The sequence below is a fragment of the Ursus arctos genome, unplaced genomic scaffold (assembly GCF_023065955.2).
Source record: "Ursus arctos isolate Adak ecotype North America unplaced genomic scaffold, UrsArc2.0 scaffold_125, whole genome shotgun sequence".
Taxonomy (NCBI): domain Eukaryota; kingdom Metazoa; phylum Chordata; class Mammalia; order Carnivora; family Ursidae; genus Ursus; species Ursus arctos.
Genome location: NW_026622792.1, coordinates 25,566 through 52,484, shown reverse-complemented (window position 1 = coordinate 52,484; position 26,919 = coordinate 25,566). Strand labels below are relative to the sequence as shown.

At 44.7% G+C, this 26,919-nt stretch overlaps 1 protein-coding gene across 8 annotated transcripts in view; it reads left to right on the top strand.

The window, feature by feature from the left end:
* The window catches only part of LOC113270721 (transport and Golgi organization protein 1 homolog), a 65,280-nt gene that overhangs the window by 24,716 nt on the left and 13,645 nt on the right, over positions 1 to 26,919 (top strand). For 5 of the 8 annotated variants that reach the window (XR_008958879.1, XM_057310846.1, XM_057310847.1 and 2 more), the window contains exons 4-13: positions 1,174 to 1,275; positions 1,953 to 2,013; positions 2,118 to 2,153; positions 2,233 to 2,300; positions 2,424 to 2,518; positions 10,299 to 10,369; positions 11,954 to 12,116; positions 12,714 to 12,796; positions 20,494 to 20,647; positions 21,238 to 21,302. Coding sequence is in view for 7 of the 8 variants with exons in the window: in XM_057310846.1 (XP_057166829.1) it covers positions 1,174 to 1,275; positions 1,953 to 2,013; positions 2,118 to 2,153; positions 2,233 to 2,300; positions 2,424 to 2,518; positions 10,299 to 10,369; positions 11,954 to 12,116; positions 12,714 to 12,796; positions 20,494 to 20,647; positions 21,238 to 21,302 (898 nt within the window). In the remaining variant the exon portion in view is untranslated. Of the gene's footprint in view, positions 1 to 1,173; positions 1,276 to 1,952; positions 2,014 to 2,117; positions 2,154 to 2,232; positions 2,301 to 2,423; positions 2,519 to 10,298; positions 10,370 to 11,953; positions 12,117 to 12,713; positions 12,797 to 20,493; positions 20,648 to 21,237; positions 26,367 to 26,919 lie in introns of those variants that run through there. The other 3 variants (XM_057310845.1, XM_057310843.1, XM_057310849.1) reach the window with 2 other exon arrangements.

Sequence of the window (26,919 nt, the reverse complement as noted above, 5' to 3'; positions counted from 1 at the left end):
TGAGTTTCCTATTTTGTTCAGTGTTTCCTCTATTTTCTCAAAAGGAGATCAGGACCTTAGAGTCCCTCATTCATGCTGAAAAGCAAAACTGTTCCCTCTCTTCCTGGAGACTCAGCTTTGTATTACTCCTTCCCACACCGGGGGTAGGGGCCGCTCTGACTCACTGGCATCTTGGTTCTGTTCATTGGTAAGTTTGTTCTGGGGGAGGTACAGTGTCCTGACCACCTTTCTCTCTTCAACACCTTACAACCAAGCCACTACATCACAGGCACTCCACAGAGCATGTGCTGAAGGATTGCCTGAGAGACCAGAAGCAAATGCATGAGTCCTTCTCTGTCTAGAGCTTTTGTCTCAGTTTCTAAGAGTCTTTTTGCATGTGATTCTTGAGTAAATCAAGAGTCACATTGAAACCCTTTAAATCAACACCATGAACAAAAGAGTCTGAGGGCGACACAGGAAACCAGCCTTTCTAAGCATCGCTCTTTGCTGCTTTCACTATCAGTGGACTCTGTTAAAGTAGGTTGACTCCATGCAGTTGATAGTTGTCCATCTGACATCTGTTGCCTGGAGATAACACCCTGACTGTGTGACAGTTCACATCATTTTATACTTCAGGACATACTGTCAGCGCTAAGATTGGCCTTTTCCTCCACCGAGATCTTTGAAGGAGGAGGCAGGGGTTGTACTTCTAAACCCTAGAGATGTCTGGGAGTGAGTTACCATGCTGATGAAGCCGTACTCTGGAAGGCTTCCTTTTGAGCTGTCCGTGTCGGGCACAGCCTTGGTCTGAGGATCGGGGCTCCCCATGGAGGTGTAGGACTAATGATGGTCTCCTGCTTCATCCTAATGAGTATGGTTGGTCACTTTGAACCGAAATGAGCCTTCACTGTCTCAAAGAAAGACACAAAGTGCAGTGTTATTTGGTGACTTGGTGATGAATGAATTGAAGTAGAGAAGTATAAAGACAGCTCCGATTGCAGGGGACATGGCAGCAGCCAGAGTCTGATTTTTCTTTAACCCTAAATGGGGCCTTCAATTCATTTCCGATTGTGTTGTCAGTCTGTGCATTTATGGGAACCACTCTAATCTAGGCCGTCAAGTGTGCTGAGAAGAAAAATGGCAGAAATTCTGGACCTTGGCTACTGGTCTATGTATATACCTTTCCCATTTTAGGAAGCTGGAAAAGACACTTTATGAACTGGAGGCAACAAAGTATCAGCTGTCAGATGCCGAGGAAAATCTGAAAGTAATCAAAGAAGAAATGGACAAGTACAAGTGAGTTCAGACACTCCATACTAGCGGTTCCTGAAATTCCTGTTCACTTTGTATTTTTCACCTTTGTACAATGTTTAGACTCCATTAACATGTAATATAACCAAAAATTCACAGGACATAATCAGAGGGAAAAAACAGACCCAAAGAGATAAGTTTTAGAAAGAGCAAAACAACCATGTTAGTAAACATGTCCTGATTCCCAGCGCTGGTCTGACTCTGTGGAAACTTCTTCCACACCAGCATCCCTGGGGGTGGTGTCAGCGGTCCTCATCTTGAGGAAAGCAGTTTGTCGTAGGATGAATCCTACCCATAAACACGGTGGTGCCATCTGATGGCGCTGGTCTTTGCAACCCTGGCAAACGTGGCGAGGATAGAAGTTAAAGGAGAATAGAGCTTCATGACGAAAGATACTTGTCATGTGATAAATTAGGGAAAGATTGAAAACGGGTAAGGAAATTATATCAAGTCTGAACCCTGCATGTGTGGAGAAATGAGTAAGGAAAGGATGTGACAATAGCTTTGATCCTGCTGTCCATGTATAGTCATGTGGAAGTGTTTCCTGTGTCAGGATCAATTGGATGAGGGGACAGATAACTGGAGGACGGCCACATGGGCCGATGATTTAAAATCACACCCAATATTGGGCTTTATCTGACGAAAGCAATTGTACCTGACAGACAACAGATCGGAAAGATGCAAGACCAGCTGCAGGAGGCAGAGCTCACCTTTGAACGCAAGGTAACCTGAGCTGTGCCCCAACAGGCCCCTTAGCGCCTCCTGCAGGGGACGGAAGTGGCCCTTAGATCCCTGAACATGCGCTTTTGGTGTGTTGGCTTTTTCAGATTGCAGTTTATGAAAAGAATGCTCTAGAGAACTGGGTAAGTGTTTTCTTTTTCCTGCTCTCCGTTTGGGGCACAGTCCCACACAACTGAAGGTGGGTGGGTTTTTCTCCCGCAGATCAAGGCTCGGGTTTGGGAGCGGAAGATACAGCAGCAGAGAAGGGAGAACGCCTACATGATACACAGGTGTGCGAGTCTGATGTGCCTTTTTACGGGTGTCTTGAGGGGTGACGGCTACACTGTTTGGTGTCCAGGAGAGGACGTGGTGATGTAATTCTTATAGACGTCTGTTCTTTCTCTGTATTCAAGACTGCACATGATGGAAGGACAGATGCTGCCTGAAGGATGCATGAGACAGGAAGCGATACTGGGAAGACCTGAGATGTGGAGCCCTCCACGGAGAGGTAGTGGGCGCGCTGTGAAACGGGGCAGCCTGACTTCTGCTGGGAAAGCACACGGTGTCCTTCCCATTCCTGTGGGTGGTCATTGTGTGTCCTGGAGAAAATCACAAGCACTGCCTAAGGACAACAGGTTGTCTGAAGGGGTGACATGAGGGTGTTTTCCTCAGATGCCCCTGGCAGCAAGGCACCTGTCCCTGTGACAGGTGGAGCTCACACCCCTCCCCTGACTGCAGACCCGCCCCTTCGCCACCCCCTACTGAAGAGAGGAGGCTGGAGGAGTCATGGGCCCCAACTTCCTTGCCACTTTGACTCAGTGGTGAAGACCTTTTTGTTTTTTAAAGATTTTATTTATTCATTTGGGACAGAGAGAGAATGAGTAGGGGAGGAGAGACAGAGAGAGATGCAGACTCACCACTGAGCTGGGAGCCCAATGTGAGGCTTGATCCCAGGAGCCTGAGATCATGACCTGAGCAGAAGGCCAACCCTTAACCATCTGAGCCTTCAAGTGCCTTGGCGAAGACTTTTTTGAAAAAGAAAAAAAAAAAGACCATTTGAGAAAAAAGGCATTTACTTACTCTTTATGGAGTAAATATGGATTTGCTCTTTATTTTTGTTACTCTTTATGGATTTATTCTTTTTTTAAAATAATTTTTATTTTGTTATATTAGTCACCATACAGTACATCCCCAGTTTTTGATGCAATGTTCAATGATTCATTATTTGCGTATAACACAGTGCATCATGCAATATGTGCCCTCCTTAATACCCATCACCAGCCTATCCCATTCCCCCACCACCCTCCCCTCTGAGGCCCTTAGTTTGTTTCCCAGAGTCCACAGTCTCTCGTGGTTCATTCCCCCTTCTGTTTACCCTCGTCATCATTCTTCCCTTCCTCCTCCTACCGATCTTCATGCTATTTCTTATGTTACATAAATGAGTGAAACCATATGATAATTGTCTTTCTCTGCTTGACTTATTTCACTTAGCATAATCTCCTCCAGTCCTGTCCAAGTTGCTGGAAGTGTTGTGTAATCGTTCTTTCTGATGGCTGAGTAATATTCCATTGTATATATGGACCACATCTTCTTAATCCAGTTATCTGTTGAGGGGCATCTCGGCTCCTTCCACAATTTACCTATTGTGGACAATGCTGCTATGAACATTGGGGTGCATATGGCCCTTCTCTTCACTACATCTATATCTTTGGGGAAAACACCCAGTAGTGCAATTGCTGGATCATAGGGTAGCTCGATTTTTAACTTTTTAAGGGACCTCCACACTGTTTTCCAAAGTGGCTGTACCAACGTGCATTCCCACCAACAGTCTAGGAGGGATCCCCTTTCTCCACATCCTCTCCAACATTTGTTGTTTCCTGCCTTGTCAATTTTTGCCATTATAACTGGTTTCAGGTGGTATCTCAAGGTCGTTTTGATTTGAATTTCCCTGATGGCTAATGATTTCCAACATTTTTTCATGTGTCTGTTAGCCATTTGTATGTCTTCATTGGAAAAGTGTCTGTTCGTATCTTCTGCCCATTTTTTGATTTGATTATTTGTTTCACGTGTATTGAGTTTGAGAAGTTCTTTGTAGATCTTGGATACCAGTCTTTTATCTGTAGTGTCATTTGCAAGTATCTTCTCCCATTCTGTGGGCTGCCTCTTAGTTTTTTTTGACTGTTTCCTTGGCTGTGCAGAAGCTGTTTATCTTGATGAAGTCCACAGTTCATTTTATCTTTTGTTTCTCTTGCCTTTGGAGATGTGTCATGAAAAAGGTTGCTGTGGCCGATGTCGTAGAGGTTGCTGCCTATGCTCTCCTCTAGGATTTTGATGGATTCCTGTCTCACATCAAGGTCTTTCATCCATTTGGAGTTTATCTTTGTGTATGATGTGAGAGAGTGGTCAAGTTTCATTCTTTTGCATGTAGCTGTCCAATTTTCCCAGCACCATTTATTGAAGAGACTGTCTTTTTTCCACTGGATGTTTTTTCCTGCTTTGTCAAAGATTAGTTGCCCCTAAAGTCGAGGGTCCATTTCTGGGTTCTCTATTCTGTTCCATCGGTCTATGTATCGGTTTTTGTGCCGGTACCATGCTGTCCTGGTGATCACAGGTTTGTAGTACAGCTCGAAATCCGGCAACGTGATGCCCCCAGCTTTGTTTTTCCTTTTCAACAATTCTTGGCGATTCGTGGCCTTTTCTGGTTCCACACAAATTTAAGGGCTGTTTGTTCCAGTTCTTTGAAAAATGTCATTGGTATTTTGATTGGGATGGCATAGAAAGTGTAGATTGCTCTGGGTAGCATAGACATTTTAACTATGTTTATTCTTCCGATCCATAAGCATGGAATATTTTTCCATCTTTTTGTGTCTTCTTCAATGTCTTTCAAGAGTGATCTGTAGTTTCTGGAATATAGATCCTTTATGTCTCTGGTTAGGTTAATTCCGAGATAACATATGATTTTTGGTGCTATTGTACATGGAATCGATTCCCGAATTTCTCTTTCATCAGTCTCATTGTTTGGGTATAGAAATGCAACTGATTTCTGAGCATTGATTTTGTATCCCGCCACAGTACTGAATTGCTCTATAACTTCTAGTAGTTTGGGGGTGGATTCTTTTGGGTTTTCTCTATAAAGTATCATATCATCTGTGAAGACAGACAGTTTGTCTTCTTCTTTGCTGATTTGGATACTTTCTATCCCTTTTTGTTGTCCGATTGCTGTTGCAAGGACTTCTAGTACTATGTTGAATAATAGTGGCGAGAGTGGGCATCCTTGTCGTGTTCCTGATCTTAAGGGAAAGGCTTCCAGCTTTTCCCCGTTAAGAATGATATTTGCTGTAGGCTTTTCATAGATGGTTTTTATGAGATTGAGGAATGTACTCTCTATCCCTACACTCTGAAGGATTTTAATCAAAAAGGATGCTGTATTTTGTCAAATGCTTTTTCTGTATCAATTGAGAGGATCATATGGTTCTTGACTCCTTTCTTGTTGATATGATCTTTCACACTGATCGATTTGCGTATGTTGAACCACCCTTGCATCCCTGGGATTAATCCCACTTGGTCATGATGGATAATCCTTTTAATGTACTCTTGGATCCTATTAGCTATGATTTCGTTGAGAATATTGGTGTCCATATTCATCAGGGATATCGGTCTGTAATTCTTTTTGATGGGGTCTTTGCCTGGTTTGGGGATCAAGGTAATACTGGGCTCATAGAATGAGTTTGGTAGTTTTCCTTCTGTTTCTATTTTTTGAAACAGCTTCAGGAGAATAGGTATTATTTCTTCTTTGAATGTTTGGCAGAATTCCCTGGGGAATCTGTCTGGCCCTGGACTCTTGTTTTTGGGGAGGTTTTTGATCACTGCTTCAATCTCTTCATAATTAATTGGTCTGTTTAAATAATCAATTTCTTCCTGTTTCAGTCTTGGTAGTTTATAGGTTTCCAGGAAGGCATCCATTTCTTCCAGGTTGTTTAATTTATTGGCATAAAGCTGTTGATAAAAGTTTCTAATGATCCTTCCTATTTCATTGGTGTTGGTCGTTATCTCTCCCCTTTCATTCCTAATTTTATTAATTTGGGTCCTTTCTCTATTCTTTTGAATAAGTCTTGCCAGTAGCTTATCTACTTTATTTATTCTTTCAAAGAACCAGCTTCTATTTCTGTTGATCTGCTCGACTGTGCTCCTGGTTTCTAATTCACTGATCTCTGCTCTAATCTTGATCACGTGCCTTCTGGTGGGTGGGTTAGGCCTGTTCTTCTGTTCCAGCTCCAGCTTCTTGAGGTGAGAATATAAAAACTGCATTCTAGATTTTACTCTTCTTTTGAGTGAGGCTTGGATGGCTCTGTATTTTCCCCTTAGGACTGCCTTTGCAGTGTCCCATAGGTTTTGGACCAATGTGTTTTCATTTTCATTGGTTTCCAAAAATTGTTTAATCTTCCTTCTTAATTCCCTGGTTTACCCAATCATTCTTGAGCAGGATGGTTCTTAGTTTCCAAGTGTTTGAGTTTCTTCCAAATTTTTCCTTGTGATTGAGTTCCAGTTTCAAAGCATGTGGTCTGAGAATATGCAGGGAATAATCTCAGTCTGTTGCTTTTGGTTGAGACCTGTTTTGGGACCCAGTATATGGTCTATTCTGGAGAAAGTTCTATGTGCATTCGAAAAGAATGAGTATTCTGTTGTTCTGGGGTGTATTGTTCTATATATATCTATGAGGTCCATCTGGTCCAGTATGTCATTCAAAGCTCTTGTTTCTTTGTTGATTTTCTGCTTAGGTGATCTGTCTATTTCTGAGAGTGGAGTGTTGAGGTCCCCTACTACTAATGTATTTTCATCTATATGTCTCTCTCTCTTTTTTTAAGATTTTATTTATTTATTTGACAGAGAGAGACAGCCAGCGAGAGAGGGAACACAAGCAGGGGGAGTGGGAGAGGAAGAAGCAGGCTCCCAGCGGAGAAGCCCGACGTGGGGCTTGATCCCAGGACTCTGGGATCACACCCTGAGCTGAAGGCAAATGTTTAACGACTGAGCCACCCAGGCGCCCCTCATCTATATGTCTCTTTATTCTGGTTAAGAGTTGGCTTCTGTATCTAGCTGTTTCCCTGTTGGGGGCATAGATATTTATAATTGTCATATCCACTTGTTGGATACATCCTTTAAGAATAATATAGTGTCCTTTTGTATCTGTAACAACTATCTTTAGCTTAAAGTCCAATCTGTCTGATATGAGAATTGCTACCCCAGCTTTCTTTTGAGGTCCATTGGCATGAAAAATGGTTTTCCATCCCTTCACTTTCAGTCTAGATATATTTTTAGGTTCAAAATGAGTCTCTTACAGACAGAAAATGGATGGGTCATGTCTTTTTATCCAATCTGCAACCCTGTGGCATATTATGGGAGCATTTAGGCCATTCACATTGGAAGTGATTATTGAGAGATATAATTTTAATGATGTCATGTTACCTGTGAAGTCTTTGTTTCTATAGATTGTAAATTTCTTTTCTGTATCACTCTTGGGTCTTTTACTTTTATAGAACCCCCCTTAATATCTCATGTAGGGCTGGTTAGGTGGTTACGAATTCCTTCAGTTTCTGCCAATCCTGGAAGGTCCTGATCTCTCCATCAATTCTGAATGACAGCCTTGCTGGATAAAGGATCCTTGGCTGCATGTTCTTCTCAGTTAGAGCTTTGAAAATACCCTGCCAACCCTTCCTAGCCTGTGAGGTTTCTGTAGACAGGTCTGACATTATTCTGATATTTTTCCCTCTGTATGTAAGGATTTTCTTCCCCCTGGCCGCTTTCAAGACTGTATCCTTGGATCTAATATTTGCAAATTACACTATGATGTGACGTGGTGTAGGTCTGTTCTCATTGATCTTGGGAGGGGTCCTCTCTGCCTCTTGGACTCGAATGTTTGTTTCCTTTGCCAGATTAGGGAAGTTCTTAGCTACAATTTGTTCAAATATATCTTCTAGACCTCTCTCTTTCTCTACCCCCTTGGGGATGCTGATGATTCTGACATTGGAACATTTCATTGAGTCAGTAATCTCCCATAATCTACATTCTTGAGATTGGATTTTTTTGAGCAAAGTTTCTGTTTTAACTTTCTCTTCCACCATCCCATCCTCCAATTCACTAATTTCTCCTTCTGCCTCATTTACCCTGGCCGTCAGAGCATCTAGTTTAGATTGCATTTGATTCATAGCATTTTAAATTTCTGCCAGATTCGCTCTCATTTCTGCCCTTAGAGATTCTATATTCTCGTTAATATTTTTTTCAAGCCTACATATCATCCTGACCATTGTTACTCTGCACTCCATTTCTGACAATTTGGTTATATCCATATCCATCAGTTCTATGGCAGAGGCCACAGACTCATTATCTTTTCTTTGCTGGGGGGATTTCTCCTCCTCGTCATTCTGATGAGGAGAGGTTGCGGGGCTGCCCAGAGCCCAAATTATTGACCAGGACCCAGGCAGTGTGCACTTGTTTTATAGGGACCTTAGGGATGTGGGCTTCTTGATTTTTCAGCCTCCCTTCTGGGGGGAGGGGCCTGCCGCGCTGATACTCAGGCAACCCTTTTTGGGTAGAGTCGCTCTGTCCCCTGCAAGGGGGGATGGGGATGGGCACAATGTGAGCTGTTATTTCCGGGCTTTTTCTCTGGCGGCTTTTGCTGGCGGTTTTCTGTGCCTCTTCTGAGAGTCAGAGCAGCAGTGGCCGTATCCTAGCCTCTGTCTCAGAACAGAGACATCTCAGTCCGCTCTCCACTGAGCTCTCTTGGCCAGTTTAACTCTGTTTCTGTCAGTGCTGCTAAAAACCCTGCAGCATCCCGGGTTGTGCACTCCACAGCTGCTGTCCCAGCCCTCACTTCCAGGTCTGGCACGTCTCTGTCCTTTGTGCTTCTAACACCACCAGCCGTCCCCGGTTCCCGCGCATGCTCCCAAACTCCCTGTTTTAGTGTGGTTCGCGTGTGCTCCGGAGCACCGGTTTTCAGTCTGGTCGCACACACTCTCCCAAGCTCCTGGTATCAGTCCAGTTCCAGTGAGCACTCCGGAGGTCCGGTTTTCGGTTTGGACGTGCGCGTGCTCCCCAACTCCTGGTTTTAGTGCGGTTCCAGTGAGTGCTCCAGAGCTCTGGTTTTCAGTCTGGTGGCACACATATTCCCGGGCTCACAGTCTCAGTCTGCTATCTTGTGAGTGCACACCGCTCCCGTGAGTCCGGCTGCTCCACAGTGCAAGTGGCTACTGCTTCCCGGCACCCGAGCACATCGGCTCCCTCCCCCTTCTGTTTATCTTTCGATATCTGTGTGCGGATTCACGGCTCCCTGCTTCGTACCTCAGTATTCCGCGCTGGAGATGTTCATTTGTAGAGATCCAGATGTATCTTCCTGCATCTCAGGCTGATTCCGTGGATTTTCAGGATGGTCTGGTAGATATCAAGCTCGACTCAGGGGACCAGCTGAGAAAGGGGTCACCTACTCCTCCGCCACCTTTTCTCCTCCTTGCAGAAAGTGGTCGCTTTTCTGTTCATAGAGTTTCTGCTACTCTTTTCTTTGTTCTCCAGTTGCATTCATTGATATTCAGAATGGTTTGGTAGCTCTCTAGCTGAATTCCCGGGACCAGATGAACTTTAGGTTTCCTGCTCCTCCGCCATCTTGGAACCCTAATCTGGATTTACTCTTTATTTTTGTTTTATTTGTAGTCTACCATACTACATTCGTCAATGAAATTCGTGCATTTTACTCCTCTAATGTTATCAGTATAGTGCCACAGCTTTACTGCTCAATATGCCTTTTTTTTCCTTTGCTTGTGATTATACAGTTAATCTACTGCATTTCTTCTCTTAAATATTTACATAATAGCCAGTCACACATGCTAGGTCTCATCTGTACACAAACATTGAACCATCAGTCTGCGGCCTGAGAAAAGAATGCATGCTCTGCCTGTTGAGGGTTTATTGATATCACCCACCCAAGGCTTTTCTCACTTAGATTTTTAATCTTTGAAGAAAAGTTGATTTTGCTGGATGTGTATTGAGCACCCCAGTTTCAGTGTTGATTTCCAGCCAGTTGTACCCCGACCTATCCACTGTTGATTGATTACTTATGGAACACTGGATCCAGGGTCTTCGAGTGTGTCCCGCAAGAGTCAGGTGGCTGGTATCTCTCTTAGCAAAGGAGTTGCTTGAGTCATGTGGGAAATCCTCTATTCTGATTGGGAAAGTGTAAGATGGGGAGGAAGGCATAGAGGGTATACAAACCACAATAAACCTCCATCCTTTGTCAGATCCAGAATCTAGACCAGTTCCCAGGATGAACAGCAGCACCAGCCCTAAAAAGGACTCAGAGATGGCTACGGTAAACACTATGGGCATTTTCCGTTGTGTCCGTTTCTGGATGTTATTCCTGTGTGAACAGCACCTGGTCCTGGCCTTGTGGCTGTTGGGTGTGTCCTGTGATCTGTCTGAGGTTTTGCTCCCCTTTGAGAATGCCAAGTGTTCATGCAGGAGCTTACGGGCATCTCTGTTTCCAGATCATCACCTTAGACAGGGACTCCTGAAGCCCCAGGCCCTTAGAGTTGAAGGACAGGAGAGCATTCCCCTCTTCTATGTGTCGGTGTGTGTGTGTATGTGTGTGTGTGTGTGTGTGTGTGTGTGTGTGTAAATAACTCAAGGAGGGTGACACCTCACTCCACACTGAAGTTGGCCAGTCTGGCTGACTCCTTGCAGTTTGCTTTCCCGTGGGAGTGGTAGCATTGTTGGTTCGGGACAGGAGACTAACCTGGGAGAGTGTCTGCACTAATCCTCACTGGAAAATGGGAAAAGCCATCCCTGCCTCACACTTTGTGCCCCGTGCTCTGGGCAGTTCTGATGCTGGTAGAGAAGGTGAGTTGTGACCTCATGTGCATTCCATATGTGTGAGTAAAGATGCAACCCAGAATCCCTCCAGTTGTGCCCTGGGTGAGAGGACGGATAGCTCTGCCAGGCGCCCGGTGTGTAGTAGAAAACACCCCTGGAGCAGCAGCCACGAAGAGGGAATCCCGGTGACTCCCTGCAGGGCCCACACCTCACACACGTTTCAGTTGTGCTCCTGTGAGCGGATTCTGATGTGGTTTGGTGGCTGTGAGGCTAATAGCGTCTCTCCTGATCCATCCTGAGAGTGTCACACCAGCTCCTTAGACACGCTGGTTCACATCTGGGGATGTCGACTCGGCCGCTCAGTGGTTCTCGGCACCAGGGATGATGCATTTGCTCTGTGCCTGAGCCAAGGAGCATCTGAATGTCAGTGACGCAGACCCACGGAGCTGGGTCTCACTAACTCACCGGGATGGTGCTCTTCTCAGAAAGCACTTTTCCAAGTCCGCTGCAGGACTCCAGACATTTCTGTCTCCTCAGTGGAGTCTGAGGCCATGACAGCACTTGTGGAGAGTAGAAGACCCCTTTGTCAGGGAGAGAAGCATGGCAGGGTCAGGTGGGGGCTGGTAGGCTGCCAGTTGACCCTCGAATGACTGTGCTTCCATTGTGGATACTGGGCTTCCCATTGCCTCTCATTTTGTCTGTTCTCAATGTACAGAAGAAGATGCTGTGGTTGTCATGGCAGGTGAAGTGTGGTCCTGAACATAGATGCCGGCCCATCTGGCATAGACATTTTTATTAGTTTAGTATTAACTCTGTCAATACTTTGGGGCAGACTCCTTGCCTCTCTAGATTTGCAGGCATATATTACATGTGGTAACAGTAGTTTATCCCCACGGCATCTGTTCACTACAGGCTGTAGGTGGGACGCAGGAGACGGGTAACCTCTGGCACTGATGTTACTGTCTTGGAACTTGGTGGTGGGGAAGGTTTCAGGGAATGACACCTGTTTCTTTGGTTTTCAGCTTTCATTAGTGTTGCTACCTTTCTCTCTCATGTCAGCCTATGGTTTATTTTTTGTGTGTAGGTCTATATGGATGCACCGGGGCTTCATCATTTCCCAGGACCTCCCTGTGGGCCTTACCCCAAGGACCCTACCTTATTACCGTTCCTGTACTATGGGCCACATTCACCGCCTCCACCCTGCTGGCCTCATGGACCTCACCAACCACCTCCACTGCCCACATTTGGTAAGGTGATCTGAACAGTAGGACTTGGCCTGCAAAGCATATCCATCTTTCTCCACGAGGAAACTTTGGAGAAGATGTAGAGGTGGGGCCCTAGGGCTTTGCGTTGCAAGGGTTCACCTGGCTAAAGACATACCAAGATTCATTAGTTTCTACACTGTTACTACCCCGTGGGGCATGTCATTTTCTCATTTTGATCTGGGTAGCAGGTGTTTCTTGTAGAGAGAGACAGACATTTTACAGAAAGTCAGACATAACATTCTTCAGCCAGACCATTTCCAGCGACTACATTTTGGGCTGTTGAGGATTGAGGCACACCGCTCACTTCATTTGTAGCCGGTTTTCCCAGAGCAGCCTACTGCTATTTCCTTAGCTATGAAAACACCTGAAGCAAGGTGGGGGGACAGTGGTCCCTTCCTCGAGGGGGAGGGGCAGGTGTCCCCCTTGTCGTCAGGGGTCAGCAGAGACATGTGGGAATGCTCTGTGTCTGAGAAGGGACCCAAAAGTGGGAGAGGGTGGGACATGGTGGGGGTAAGTTTGGAGGGTTGGTTGAATTCCGCACAGTCAATGCCGGTCTGAATCCACTTCCATGCATTCTAGGGCTTTGGTCTGATGCTGAAGCTGGTGGGGCTCCCATGAGGAACAATGGCACCAAGCCCAATAGAGACCCGGGGATGGGCAAGGTAATTACTGTGGCCTTTTCCAGTTGTTCCAGAAACTTTTCCCTTTCTGAGCAGCACCCTGTCCTGGCCTTGTGTCTGTTGGGTGGATCCTCTAGTTTGTCTGTGGCGTTGTTCACCTCTCAAAATACAGGCAGTTCACGCAGGGACTGACAGGCTTCTCCGTTACAGATCATCACCTTCAGGGGCCCCTCCTGAAGCCACAGGTGGTTAGAGGTGAAGAATGGCAGGGCGCTCACCGTGTGTGCATGTGTGTGTATGTGTGTGTGCATGTGCATGTGTGTGCATGTGCATGTGTGTGCACACGTGTGTGTGTGCTCCCCTGCCCGCCTACAATGCATGTGGGGGGAAATAACTCAAGGAGGATGACGCCTCACTACACACTGAAGTCTCTGGCCAGCCTGACTCCCATTAGGGTACGTTCAGGTGCGATTGGTGTTGTGTTCATGTTAGGGTTAGATGACTAACCTGTGACAAGGTCTGTGGTCATCCTCACGACTGGAAACTAGGGGAAACTCTCTCTCCATTTTATATTCTCTGCTTTGCCATTTGGAATGTTCTTAGATTGGGCAAGTTTCATAAGTCATCCCTGTTTTACTTCTGCTGGTAAACATGCTGTACAGAATCCCTCTTCTTGGGGGGTTGGAAAAAGATGGCGAAGGAATAGGGGACCTTTTTTCAGCTGGTCTCCTGAATTGAGCTGGACATCTACCAGATCATCCTGAACACCCATGAAATCAGCCCGAGACATAGGAAGATACATCTGGATCTTTACAAACGAACATCTCCAGCACTGAGTATTGAGGTACGAAGCGGGGAGCCATGAATCTGTGCACAGATATCGGAAGATAAATGGAAGGGGGAGGGAGCCACTCCACTCGGGCACCGGGAATTAGTAGCCACCTGCACTGGTGAGCAGGCTGGACTCGTGGACTGGCACCCACAGGAAAGCAGACTGAGACCGTGAGCCTGGGAACGCGTGCACGACCAGACTGAAAACCAGAGCTCCAGAGTGCATACTCGAACTCGATGAAACCAGGAGCTTGAACTCGATGAAACCGGGAGCTCGGGAGCGCATGCACACAACCAGACTGAAAACTGGCGCTCTGGAGTGCACGAGAACCACACTGAAAAGGAAACTCGGGAGTGCGCTTGGGAACAGGGGTGGTGGCTGGCAGTGTTAAAAGCACAAAGGACAGAGATGGGTCAGCCCTGGAACCGAGGGCTGGGAGAGTGGCTGTGGGGCGCACAACCTGGGATGCTGCGGGGGTTTTTAGCAGCACCGACAGAAACAGAATTAAAGTGGCCAGGAGAGCTCAGTGGAGGGCAGACTGTGATCTCTCTGTTCTGAGACAGAGGCTAGGATACGGCCACTGCTGCTCTGACTCTCAGAAGAGTCACAGAAAACCACCAGGGAAAGCCACCAGAAAATAAAAGTCCAGAAATACCGGTTCACATTGTGCCCATCTCCATCCCCCCTCACAGGGGACAGAGTGACTCTACCCAAAAAGGGTTGCCTGAATATCAGTGCGGCAGGCTCCTCCCCCCTGAAGGCAGGCTGAAAAATCAAGAAGCCCACATCCCTAAGGTCCCTATAAAACAAGTGCACACTGTCTGGGTCCTAGTCAATAATTTGGGTTCTGTACATCCCTGCAACCTTTCCTCATCAGAATGACGAGGAAGAGAAATCCCCCCAGCAAAGAAAAGATAATGAGTCTGTGGCCTCTGCCATAGAACTGATGGATATGGATATAACCAAATTGTCAGAAATGGAGTGCAGAGTAACAATGGTCAAGATGATGTGTAGGCTTGAAAAAAAATTAACGAAAATATTAACAAGAAATATAGAATCTCTAAGGGTGGAAATGAGAGCGAATCTGGCAGAAATTAAAAATGCTATGAATCAAATGCAGTCTAAACTAGATGCTCTGACGGCCAGGGTAAATGAGGCAGAAGAACGAATTAGTGAATTAGAAGATGGGATGGTGGAAGAGAAGGAAAAAATGGAAACTTGGCTCAAAAAAAATCCAATCTCAAGAATGTAAGTTACAGATTACTGACTTGATGAAATGTTCCAATGTCAGAATCATCAGCATCCCTGCGGGGGTGAAGAAAGAGAGAGGTCTAGAAGAGATATTTGAACAGATTGTAGCTGAAAACTTCCCTAATCTGGCAAAGGAAACAAACATTCGAGTCCAAGAGGCAGAGAGGACCCCTCCCAAGATCAATGAGAACAGAGCTACACCACGTCACATCATAGTGTAATTTGCAAATATTAGATTCAAGGATACAGTCTTGAAAGCGGCCAGGGAGAAGAAAATCCTTACGTACAGAGGGAGGATCATCAGAATAATGTCAGACCTGTCTACTGAAACCTGGCAGGCCATTAAAGGTTGGCAAGGTATTTCAGAGCTCTAACTGAGAAGAACATGCAGCCAAGGACCCTTTATCCAGCAAGGCTGTCATTCAGAATTGATGGAGAGAAAAAGACCTTCCAAGACTGGCAGAAACTGAAAGACCAGCCCTACAAGAAATATTCAGGGAGGTTCTATAAAAGAAAAAAGACCCCAAGAGTGATACAGGAAAGAAATTTACAATCTATCGATACAAAGATTTCACAGACAACATGACATCATTAAAATCATATCTCTCAGTAGTCACTCTCAATGTGAACGGCCTAAATGCTCCCATAAATGCCACAGGGTTACAGATTGGATGGAAAGACATGACCCATCTGTTTGCTGTCTGCAGGAGACTCATTTTGAACCTAGAGATACATCCAGACTGAAAGTGAAGGGATGGAAAACCATTTTTCATGCCAGTGGACCTCAGAGGAAAGCTGGAGTGGCAATTCTCTTATCAGACGGACTGGATTTTAAACTAAGGACTGTAGTTGGAGATGCAGAGGGACACTGTATTATTCTTGAAGGATGTATCCAACAAGTGGATATGACGACTGTGGGTGTCTATGCCCCCAACAGGGGAGCAGCTAGATACACAAGCCAACTCTTAACCAGAATAAAGAGACATATAGATAATAATACGTTAATACTAGGGGACCTCAACACTCTGCCCTCAGCAATAGAGAGATCACCTAAGCAGAAAATCAACAAAGAAACAAGAGCTTTGAATGATATACTGGACTTTCATAGATAAATACAGAACACTACACCCCAGAACAACAGAATACTCATTCTTTTCGAATGCACATAGAACTTTCTCCAGAATAGACCATATACTGGGTCCCAAAACAGGTCTCAACCAAAAGCAACAGACTGAGATTATTCCCTGCATATTCTCAGACCACATGCTTTGAAACTGGAACTCAATCACAAGGAAAAATTTGGAAGAAACTCAAACACTTGGAAACTAAGAACCATCCTGCTCAAGAATGATTGGGTAAACCAGGGAATTAAGAAGGAAGATTAAACAATTTTTGGAAACCAATGAAAATGAAAACACATTGGTCCAAAACCTATGGGACACTGCAAAGGCAGTCCTAAGGGGAAAATACAGAGCCATCCAAGCCTCACTCAAAAGAAGAGTAAAATCTAGAATGCAGTTTTTATATTCTCACCTCAAGAAGCTGGAGCTGGAACAGAAGAACAGGCCTAACCCACCCACCAGAAGGCACGTGATCAAGATTAGAGCAGAGATCAGTGAATTAGAAACCAGGAGCACAGTCGAGCAGATCAACAGAAATAGAAGCTGGTTCTTTGAAAGAATAAATAAAGTAGATAAGCTACTGGCAAGACTTATTCAAAAGAATAGAGAAAGGACCCAAATTAATAAAATTAGGAATGAAAGGGGAGAGATAACGACCAACACCAATGAAATAGGAAGGATCATTAGAAACTTTTATCAACAGCTTTATGCCAATAAATTAAACAACCTGGAAGAAATGGATGCCTTCCTGGAAACCTATAAACTACCAAGACTGAAACAGGAAGAAATTGATTATTTAAACAGACCAATTAATTATGAAGAGATTGAAGCAGTGATCAAAAACCTCCCCAAAAACAAGAGTCCAGGGCCAGACAGATTCCCCAGGGAATTCTGCCAAACATTCAAAGAAGAAATAATACCTATTCTCCTGAAGCTGTTTCAAAAAATAGAAACAGAAGGAAAACTACCAAACTCATTCTATGAGCCCAGTATTACCTTGATCCCCAAACCAGGCAAAGACCCCATCAAAAAGAATTACAGACCGATATCCCTAATGAATATGGACGCCAAAATTCTCAACAAGATTGTAGCTAATAGGATCCAAGAGTACATTAAAAGGATTATCCATCATGACCAAGTGGGATTAATCCCAGGGATGCAAGGGTGGTTCAACATTCGCAAATCGATCAGTGTGATAGATCATATCAACAAGAAAAGAGTCAAGAACCATATGATCCTCTCAATTGATGCAGAAAAAGCTTTTGACAAAATACAGCATCCTTTCCTGATTAAAACCCTTCAGAGTGTAGGGATAGAGGGTACATTCCTCAATTTCATAAAAACCATCTATGGAAAGCCTACAGCGAATATCATTCTCAGTGGGGAAAAGCTGGAAGCCTTTCCCTTAAGATCAGGAACATGACAAGGATGCCCACTCTCGCCATTATTATTCAGCATAGTACTAGAAGTCGTTGCAACAGCAATCACACAACAAAAAAGGATAAAAGGTATTCAAATCGGGTAAGAAGTCAAACTGCCTCTTTTCGCAGATGACATAATACTCTATATGGAAACCCAAAAGACTCCACCCCCAAACTACTAGAACTTATAGAGCAATTCAATAATGTGGCAGGATACAAAATCAATGCTCAGAAATCAGTTGCATTTCTATACATGAACAATGAGACTGAAGAAAGAGAAATTAGGGAATCCATTCCATTTACAATAGCACCAAAAATCATATGTTATCTTGGAATTAACTTAACCAGAGACGTAAAGGAACTATATTCTAGAAATTACAGATCAGTCTTGAAAGTCATTGAAGAAGACACAAAAAAATGGAAAAATATTCCATGCTCATGGATTGGAAGAATAAACATAGTTAAAATGTCTATGCTACCCAGAGCAATCTACACTTTCAATGCCACCCCGATCAAAATACCAATGACATTTTTTAAAGAACTGGAACAAACAGCCCTTAAATTTGTGTGGTACCAGAAAAGGCCCTGAATAGCCAAGGAATTGTTGAAAAAGAAAATCAAAGCTGGGGGAATCATGTTGCCGGATTTCAAGCTATACTACAAAGCTGTGATCACAAGGACAGCATGGTACTGGCACAAAAACAGACACATAGACCAATGGATTAGAATAGAGAACCCAGAAATGGACCCTTGGCTCTTTGGGCAACTAATTTTTGACAAAGCAGGAAAAAACATCCAGTGGAAAAAAGACAGTCTCTTCAATAAATGGTGCTGGGAAAATTGGACGGCTATATACAAAAGAATGAAACTCCACCACTCTCTCACACCATACACAAAGATAAACTCCAAATGGATGAAAGACCTTGATTTGAGACACAAATCCATCAAAATCCTAGAGGAGTGCATAGGCAGCAACCTCTTTGACATCAGACACAGAACTTTTTTCATGACACATCTCCAAAGGCAAGAGAAACAAAAGAAAAAATGAACTCGTGGGACTTCTTCAAGATAAAAAGCTTCTGCACAGCCAAGGAAACAGTCAGAAAAACTAAGAGGCAGCCCACGGAGTGGAAGAAGATATTTGCAAATGACACTACAGATAAAAGACTGGTATCCAAGATCTACAAAGAACTTCTCAAACTCAATACATGAGAAACAAATAATCAAATCAAAAAATGGTCAGAAGATATTAACAGACGCTTTTCCAATGAAGACATACAAAAGGCTACCAGACACATGAAAAAATGTTCAAAATCATTAGCCTTCAGGGAAATTCAAACCAAACCACACTGAGATACCACCTTACGCCAGTTAGAATGGCAAAAATTGACAAGACAAGAAACAGCAAATGTTGGAGAGGATGTGGAGAAAGGGGAACCTTCTTACACACTTGGTGGGAATGCAGGTTGGTACAGCCACTTTGGAAAACAGTGTGGAGGTCCCTTAAAAAGTTAAAAATTGAGCTACCCTATGATCCAGCAATTGCACTACCCCAAAGATACAGACGTAGTAAAGAGAAGGGCCATATGCACCACAATGTTTATAGCAGCATTGTCCACAATAGGTAAATCATGGAAGGAGCCGAGATGCCCTTCAACAGATGACTGGATTAAGATATGGTCCATATATACAATGGAATATTACTTAGGTATCAGAAACAATGATTACCCAACATTTACAACAACATGGACAGGACTGGAGGAGATTATGCTAAGTGAAATAAGTCAAGCAGAGAAAGACAATTATCATATGGTTTCACTCATTTATGGAACATAAGAAATAGCGGGGAGATCGGTAGGAGAAGGAAGGAACGAATGAAGCGGGAGGTAAACAGAAGGGGGAATGAACCATGAGAGATGATAGACTCTGGAAAACAAACTGAGGGCTTCAGAGGGGAGGGAGGTGAGGGATTGGGATAGGCTGACCTGGGTATTGAGGAGGGCACATGTTGCATGGAGCACTGGGTGTTATACGCAAACAATAAGTCATGGAACACTGCATCAAAAACTAAGGATGTAGTATATGGTGACTAACAAAACATAATAAAAATTTATTTAAAAAAAAAGAATCCCTCTACTTATACCCTTCTACAACTATTTTGAATAATCAAACCTGTCGGTGTCCTGTTGCAAATGCACTCTGACACACGTTCTGAAGGGGGTATGTTATGACCACTGCCCCACAAGCCCTTCAGTTGGGCTTCTAGGAGCAGGTCGTTTGGTCCTAAGTCACAGTGAGAGCAGGATTCTTCTCTCATCACATGTTCTGGAGTTTTCCATTGGAAAGCGTATACATTTTTGTGAATTCTCTTATTTATACTTCCCATCTTAATTTCCTGTTGAACAAAATTACCCTGGAACTCAGTGTGCTGAAATGTCTGAGTTATTGTGTGTTAAGATAAGCACAGCTGCTGAGTGTATATAAAGGTTATTGGTATCATGTGTCTTTTAGAAAACACTTTTCCAATTCCCCTGTCAGATCACAGGCCCCTAATTCCTCAAGCGTCTTTGTGGCCATGGACAGAAACTGCAGAGAGCAAAAGACGCCTTTGTCAGGAAGTGAGGCAGCGTGGGGACAGTCACGGGCTTGTAGGCAAAGGATTCACCTCGAGTGGCTCGGATTCCTGAGAAGAAAGGGCAGTTTCATCACATTCTCTCTCTTGTTAACAAACCAAAATATTCTGTGTGGTTGAGGAGGAAAGATGAAGTGTTGTCCAGGATCCCGATGCCTCCGTGTCTGGAGTGTCCTGCCTTCACTAGTTTGCCATGCTCCTTTTTCATCTTTGAAGATGCTACTTCTTGCTAGTAAACGTCGGCAGATATGGTTAGTGATGTTTGGTGACAGTAGGTTATTCCTGTAATATCCATTCCCCTCTCCCCCCTTGTTATAGTTGGCAGCAGTGGGGAGGGGTCAAGTTCTCTAGCACGGATGCGGCTCTGCTGGAACGTGGTATTGGAGAAGGAGGCAGATGCTGAGAGCTCTTTCTTTGGGTTTCATCTCTTGGTGTTACAACTTCTGTCTGTCTCACCAAACTATTTTCCTGTCTGTCTGCAGGTGGGTCCAGATGTGAGAGGGTTTCCTCGGCCCACCTGCATGCCCTCCCATATGGACCAAACTTTACCAGGCTTCATTGGCTGTGGGCCACCTCAGCCTCCTCCACCTTGGTCGACATGCGGGCCTCCCCCGCCCCTCGTTCCTCCACCATGTGGTAAGATGATCTGGATTGCATGATGTGAGTTGTAGCGCGTATTCATCGTGTAACTACATGTGTCGGTGGAGAAGATGTAGAGGAGGTACCACGAGGCTTTCCAATGCAAGGGTCAACCTGAGTGAGGACACAGGAACATTCCTCAACTTTCTGTGGACATCCATTTCGTGGACTGTCTCGTTTCACCATACAGAACTGGGCAGCAGGGGTCTGCCATTGAGAAGAAGTGTGACATTGTGCAATAGACAGACATAAAAGCATTGCCCAGGTGCACTGCACAGACATGATGTTTTGGGCTCTGGGCTTAATGGATCACAGTCTTCACATCACTTGCACGTGTGGAGGCCCCAGTTGTCCAGCATTATTGATTAGTTATGAAATCATCTCTACTGTGCGGAGTGGTCATATCCCCAAGAGTGAGGGACTGGTTTCTCCTTTGTCCACAGAGGTCAGCGGAGACCTGTGAGAAACGCTCTGCATCTGGAAGGGACCTGAGAGTGGGAGAGTGGAACAGGCTGGGGCAGGTGTAGAGGCTTGGCTTGAATCCTGTGTGGTCAACACCCATCTGAATCCACCTCTGTCTCTTCTAGGGCTTTGGTCCCATTCAGACGCCTGTGGCGCTCAAGGGGACAACAGCGGCATGCCGCCCAAGGAGGTAAATACAGTGGCTGTTTCCAGTTGTAACCATTTCTGGAATCCTGTTCCTGTCTGGGCAGCACCGTGTGTGGCCTTGTATCCGTTAGGTATATCTTGGGATCTGTGTGGTGCCATTTACCATTTAAAATGCCAAGTCTTCATGCCGGAGCCTACAGGCTTCTGTGTTTCCAGATCATCACCTTAGGGATGTGTGGATGGAACAAATGCAGAGTTTGTGCTGATGTCTTGACATTGCAAGGGAAACCCAGCTGGGGACACTGTAACATCCTGAAGTTCTCACGTCATACATGCATTGTGCTTAACTATTTCCATATATTGAGCAGTGGGTTAGGTGCCATTGGTGTGAAGGAAGTGTCTCTATTGCACAATGGCAGACATGTGTTTCTTACTGTTGTGCATGTCCAGAGTCCACATTCGTTGTTCCTGGAGGGATGAAACACCTCTCACTTCATGTGCAGTGTGTTGAGTTTGAGCTGACATTTCATTAGTTACATAAACCACTGAGGAAGGTCTCTGGTCCCTTGATTTATCATTAGGGTTGGGGTCTGCCCCTTCCTCTGCAGCCTGTGGATACTTGGGGGAAGCCCTCTTGTCGGCTCAGGGAGGTGAGAATGAGAGACAGTGGCAGATGCTGGAGGCAGGTGTGGAGGTTTTGTGGGAATGTGGCTCAGTCACTTCCTATGGGCTCGTCCTCTGTCTTTTCTGTGGCATGGGTCAGAGACAGACGCTGGTGCGTCCCCCATAAGGAATAGCAGTCCTTCATGCAGGCGTCTCATGTCATGGGGGAGTGAATGTTGCTGAGGAGGTGATCACTTTCTCCAAGTTGCTCAGGAGATCCATTTGATGGACTTCATCTTTCACTCCTACTGAGGTGGTTGGCAGGTCCCTTTGCGGTGAAGGAGAGCCTCTCTTCTCCGAGAGCTCAGCACAGCAGGTGTGCGCAGGGACGCTGTACAGAGACCATATCCTGCGCTCTGGAAGGGATGAGGTCTAGTCTTAACATTAGGAATTTAGGGTGTCTAAGAGAAGGGAGGGACATGTTCATTAAACCACACAGACGTTGTGTTCCGTATAAGGGAAGCACCAGCGATGTATCTGAAGGACAAGAGAGGGAGCCGTGGGTCACACAGAAACAGGAGACTGTGGATGAGAAGCAGGATGGAGGTGCTCAGGGGAGTGGATGGTCTCTCTCAGGTAGAGCAGAGGCCATTCCTGGCAGGCCAGCAGCTTAAGCAGTGAGTGTGAAGGCAGAGTGAGGTCCACACCGAGTTGCTGCGTGTGTCTGTCACACAGTGTGAATAATGCAGTTATTTGCATGAAAATGTCATTGTTGGCATAAAGCTGTTCATTCATAATCTATAAAAATATTGTTTCCCTAAATTTCTGAAGGTTCTGAACTGTGTGAAAGAATGCCGTGGAGATGTGGGAAATTTAACTTGGTTCTTTGGGGATTCTTGTCTGCCTCAGTTTGTGTGCCCCCGTGTGAGAACGTGAAGACAGGACTGAGATCAGAGAGCTGCTGCCTTGGCTTCAGCCTGAGTGAGGCTCTTAGTGGGGAATTTGGGGTTGACCAGGAGCCGCCCTACCTCGAGCCCTGTCACCACCCTCTGCATCTGAGTCCCCTCCCCGCCTGCATCTCCCAGAACTTCTGCCACAGTGTCCTGCGGATTTGCCTGTGTTCCTGATGTCTCAGCCCGAATGCCAGCTCTCCGTGGGGCCTACTCAGAGCCTCAGCTTTGTTTTCTTGGTTTTTTTTTTAATGATTTTTTATTATATTATGTTAGTCACCATACAGTACATCCCCGGTTTCCGATATAAAGTTCAATGATTCATTAGTTGCGTATAATATTCAGTGCACCATGCTATACGTGCCCTCCTTACTACCCATCACCGGTCTATCCCATTCCCCCACCCCCCTCCCCTCTGAAGCCCTCAGTCTGTTTCTCATAGTCCATAGTCTCTCATGTTTCATTCCCCCTTCTGATTACCCCCCCTTTCTTTATCCCTTTCTTCACCTACTGATCATCCTATTTCTTATGTCCCATAGATGAGAGAAATCATATGATATATGTCTTTCTCTGCTTGACTTATTTCACTTAGCATTATCTGCTCCAGTGCCGTCCATGTTGCAGCAAATGTTGAGAAATCATTCTTTCTGATAGCGGAGTAATATTCCATTGTATATATGGACCACATCTTTTTAATCCAGTCATCTGTTGAAGGGCATCTCGGCTCCTTCCACGATTTAGCTATTGTGGACAATGCTGCTGTGAACATTGGGGTGCATATGGCCCTTCTCTTCACTACGTCTGTATCTTTGGGATAAACACCCAGTACTGCAATGGCTGGGTCATAGGGTAGCTCAATATTTAACTACTTAAGGGACCTCCACACTGTTTTCCAGAGTGGCTGTACCAACTTGCATTCCCACCAACAATGTAGGAGGGATCCCCTTTCTGCACATCCTCTCCAACAATTGTTGTTTCTTGCCTTGTCTATTTTTGCCATTCTAACTGGCGTAAGGTGGTATCTCAGTGTGGTTTTGATTTGAATTTCCTTGATGGCTAATGACTGTGAACATTTTTTCATGTGTCTATTAGCCATTTGTATGTCTTCATTGGAAAAGTGTCTGTTCATATCTTCTGCCCATTTTTTGATTTGTTCATTTGTTTCTCATGTATTGAGTTTGAGAAGTTCTTTGTAGATCTTGGATACCAGTCTTTTATCTGTAGTGTCATTTGCAAATGTATTCTCCCATTCCGTGGGCTTCCTCTTAGTTTTTTTGACTGTTTCCTTGGCTGTGCCGAAGCTTTTTATCTTGATGAAGTCCCACAAGTTCATTTTATCTTTTGTTTCTCTTGCCTTTGGAGATGTGTCATGAATAAGGTTGCTTTGGCCGATGTCGTAGAGGTTGCTGCCTATGTTCTCCTCTAGGATTTTGATGGATTCCTGTCTCACATCGAGGTCTTTCATCCACTTGGAGTTTATTTTTGTGTATGGTGTGAGAGATTGGTCAAGTTTCATTCTTTTGCATGTAGCTGTCCAATTTTCCCAGCACCATTTATTGAAGAGACTGTCTTTTTTCCACTGGATGTTTTTTTCTGCTATATCAAAGATTAGTTGCCCAAAGAGTCGAGGGTCCATTTCTGGAGTCTCTATTCTGTTCCATTGGTCTGTGTGTCTGTTTTTGTGCCAGTACCGTGCTGTCTTTGTGATCACAGCTTTGTAGTATAGCTTGAAATCCAGCATTGTGATGCCCCCAGCTTTGTTTTTCCTTTTCAACAGTTCCTTGGCGATTCAGGGCCTTTTCTGGTTCCATACAAATTTAAGGACTATTTGTTCCAGTTCTTTGAAAAATGTCCTCGGTATTTTGATCGGGAGAGCATTGAAAGTGTAGATTGCTCTGGGTAGCATGGACATTTAACTAGGTTAATTCTTCCGATCCATGAGCATGGAATATTTTTCCATCTTTTTATGTCTTCCTCAATGTCTTTCAAGAGTTATTTATAGTTTCTAGAATATAGGTCCTTTACGTCTCTGGTTAAGTTAATTCCAAGGTAACGTATGGTTTTTGGTGCTATTGTAAATGGGATGGATTCCCTAATTTCTCTTTCTTCAGTCTCAGTATTTGTGTATAGAAATGCAACTGATTTCTGAGCATTGATTTTGTATCCCGCCACGTTACTGAATGGCTCTATAACTTCTAATAGTTTGGGAGTGCATTCTTTTGGGTTTTCCATATAGAGTATCATGTCATCTGCGAAGAGAGACAGTTTGACTTCTTCTTTGCCGATTTGGATACCTTTTATCCCTTTTTGTTGTCTGATTGCTGTTGCAAGGACTTCTAGTACTATGTTGAATAATAGTGGCGAGAGTGGGCATCCTTGTCGTGTTCCTCATCTTCAGGGAAAGGCTTCCAGCTTTTCCCCATTGAGAATAATATTTGCAGTAGGCTTTTCATAGATGGCTTTTATGAGATTGAGAAATGTACCCTCTATTCCTACAGTCTGAAGGGTTTTAATCAGGAAAGGATGCTGTATTTTGTTAAATGCTTTCTCTGCATCAATTGAGAGGCTCATATTGTTCCTGAGTCTTTTCTTGTTGATATGATATATCACGCTGATCGATTTGCAAATGTTAAACCACGCTGCATCCCAGGTATGAATCCCACTTCGTCATGGTGGATAATCCTTTTAATGTACAGTTGGATTCTATTAGCCAGGATCTTATTGAAGATGTTGGCATACATATTCATTAGGGAAATTGGTCTGTAATTCTCCTTTTTGAAGGGGTCTTTGCCTGGTTTGGGGATCAAGGTACTATTGGCCTGAGATTGAGCCCCAAGTCGGGTTTGACGCTGAGTGTGGAGACCCTTAGGGTTTCTCTCTCTCCCTCTCCTTTTCCCCCTTCCCTGTTCGCTCACAAGTTTATCCTTTCTCTGTCTTTGTTTTTTTCTCTCTGTTTCAAAAAAAAATGTGCCAAATATCTGGGATTTTGGCCACTCACCCTACTCACTGTTTAAAAAAATAGCTCCATGCAGATGATCATCAAAAGGTGTTCATTTAAGACCTTGAAATTGCACTTGGAGTAGAACATCTCAGCCCAGATAGCGAGGATCCTCATTTCAATGACAAAGCCATGACCTCCTTTTTTTCTATTAAATTTCAGGTCCTAGCCAAGAAGGAAATAAAAGATACTTTTGAGAATGGGTACATTCAGACATTGATGTCTGAGATGTGAGGACAATTATTTTCTATTACATATGGACTCACAGAGGCAGCCACACACTCAGGTGTTCATCCAAGGCCTCAGATATACTATAGGAGGCAAATTGCACATGGCAGAACATAAGATCCCATTGAAATAATCCAAAATCTGTTTGACTTACAGGACAGTCAGTTTGAAATTTGAAGATCTCCCTGAGCGGTAACAACCAGGCTGTGCAGAGTATATATGTTGTAAAGGTGTCAGATGAGCCTAATCGTCTGAATGCCTTCCCTGCCCATCCTGTCCCCTGTGCTCTGTCTCTCCTCGTATCCCCCCAATAAACCTTTCACGGTTCTGTCTGTGTGTCAACGTCTGCCTTCACGAGGACCTATAGTCACTCCCCTCCAAGAGCACAGTGTGAATCCTGTACACACAGAAACAAACTGGCAGCAGTGGTGGTGATGGAGGATAGTAGCAAGATTACCCTTTGTGGCATCTTTACTGCAAGGGGCCCAAGCAGTCCTTCTGGGCAGGTGGACATACCCTGTATTTAGATCTGTTGGTGGTTGTATTAACTCTGGTGATAGATACCCTTGAGTACATGGTGTCTGCTAGTTTCAGGGGTGTGTGGTGATCAGCAGGACAGGTGTCTGTCCCCAGGCAGTGGTCAGTTGTGATTGTGAGGAATGAATGGTCAGTAGTGGCCCCGGGAGACCTGTGAGGAGGCCCTGCATTAATCCAGGTTTTGTGCGCTGGTTTCACTTCACCAGCTGCCTCGCAACAGCGGGTGGGCTCTGAGGGGCGCTGATGGTGGCAGTTTTCTTGGTAAGACCCCTGATGCCCCATAATCCCCCACAGTTTCCATGTTGAGGGATGGGCAGGGAAGAGGCCAGTGACAGGAGACCCAT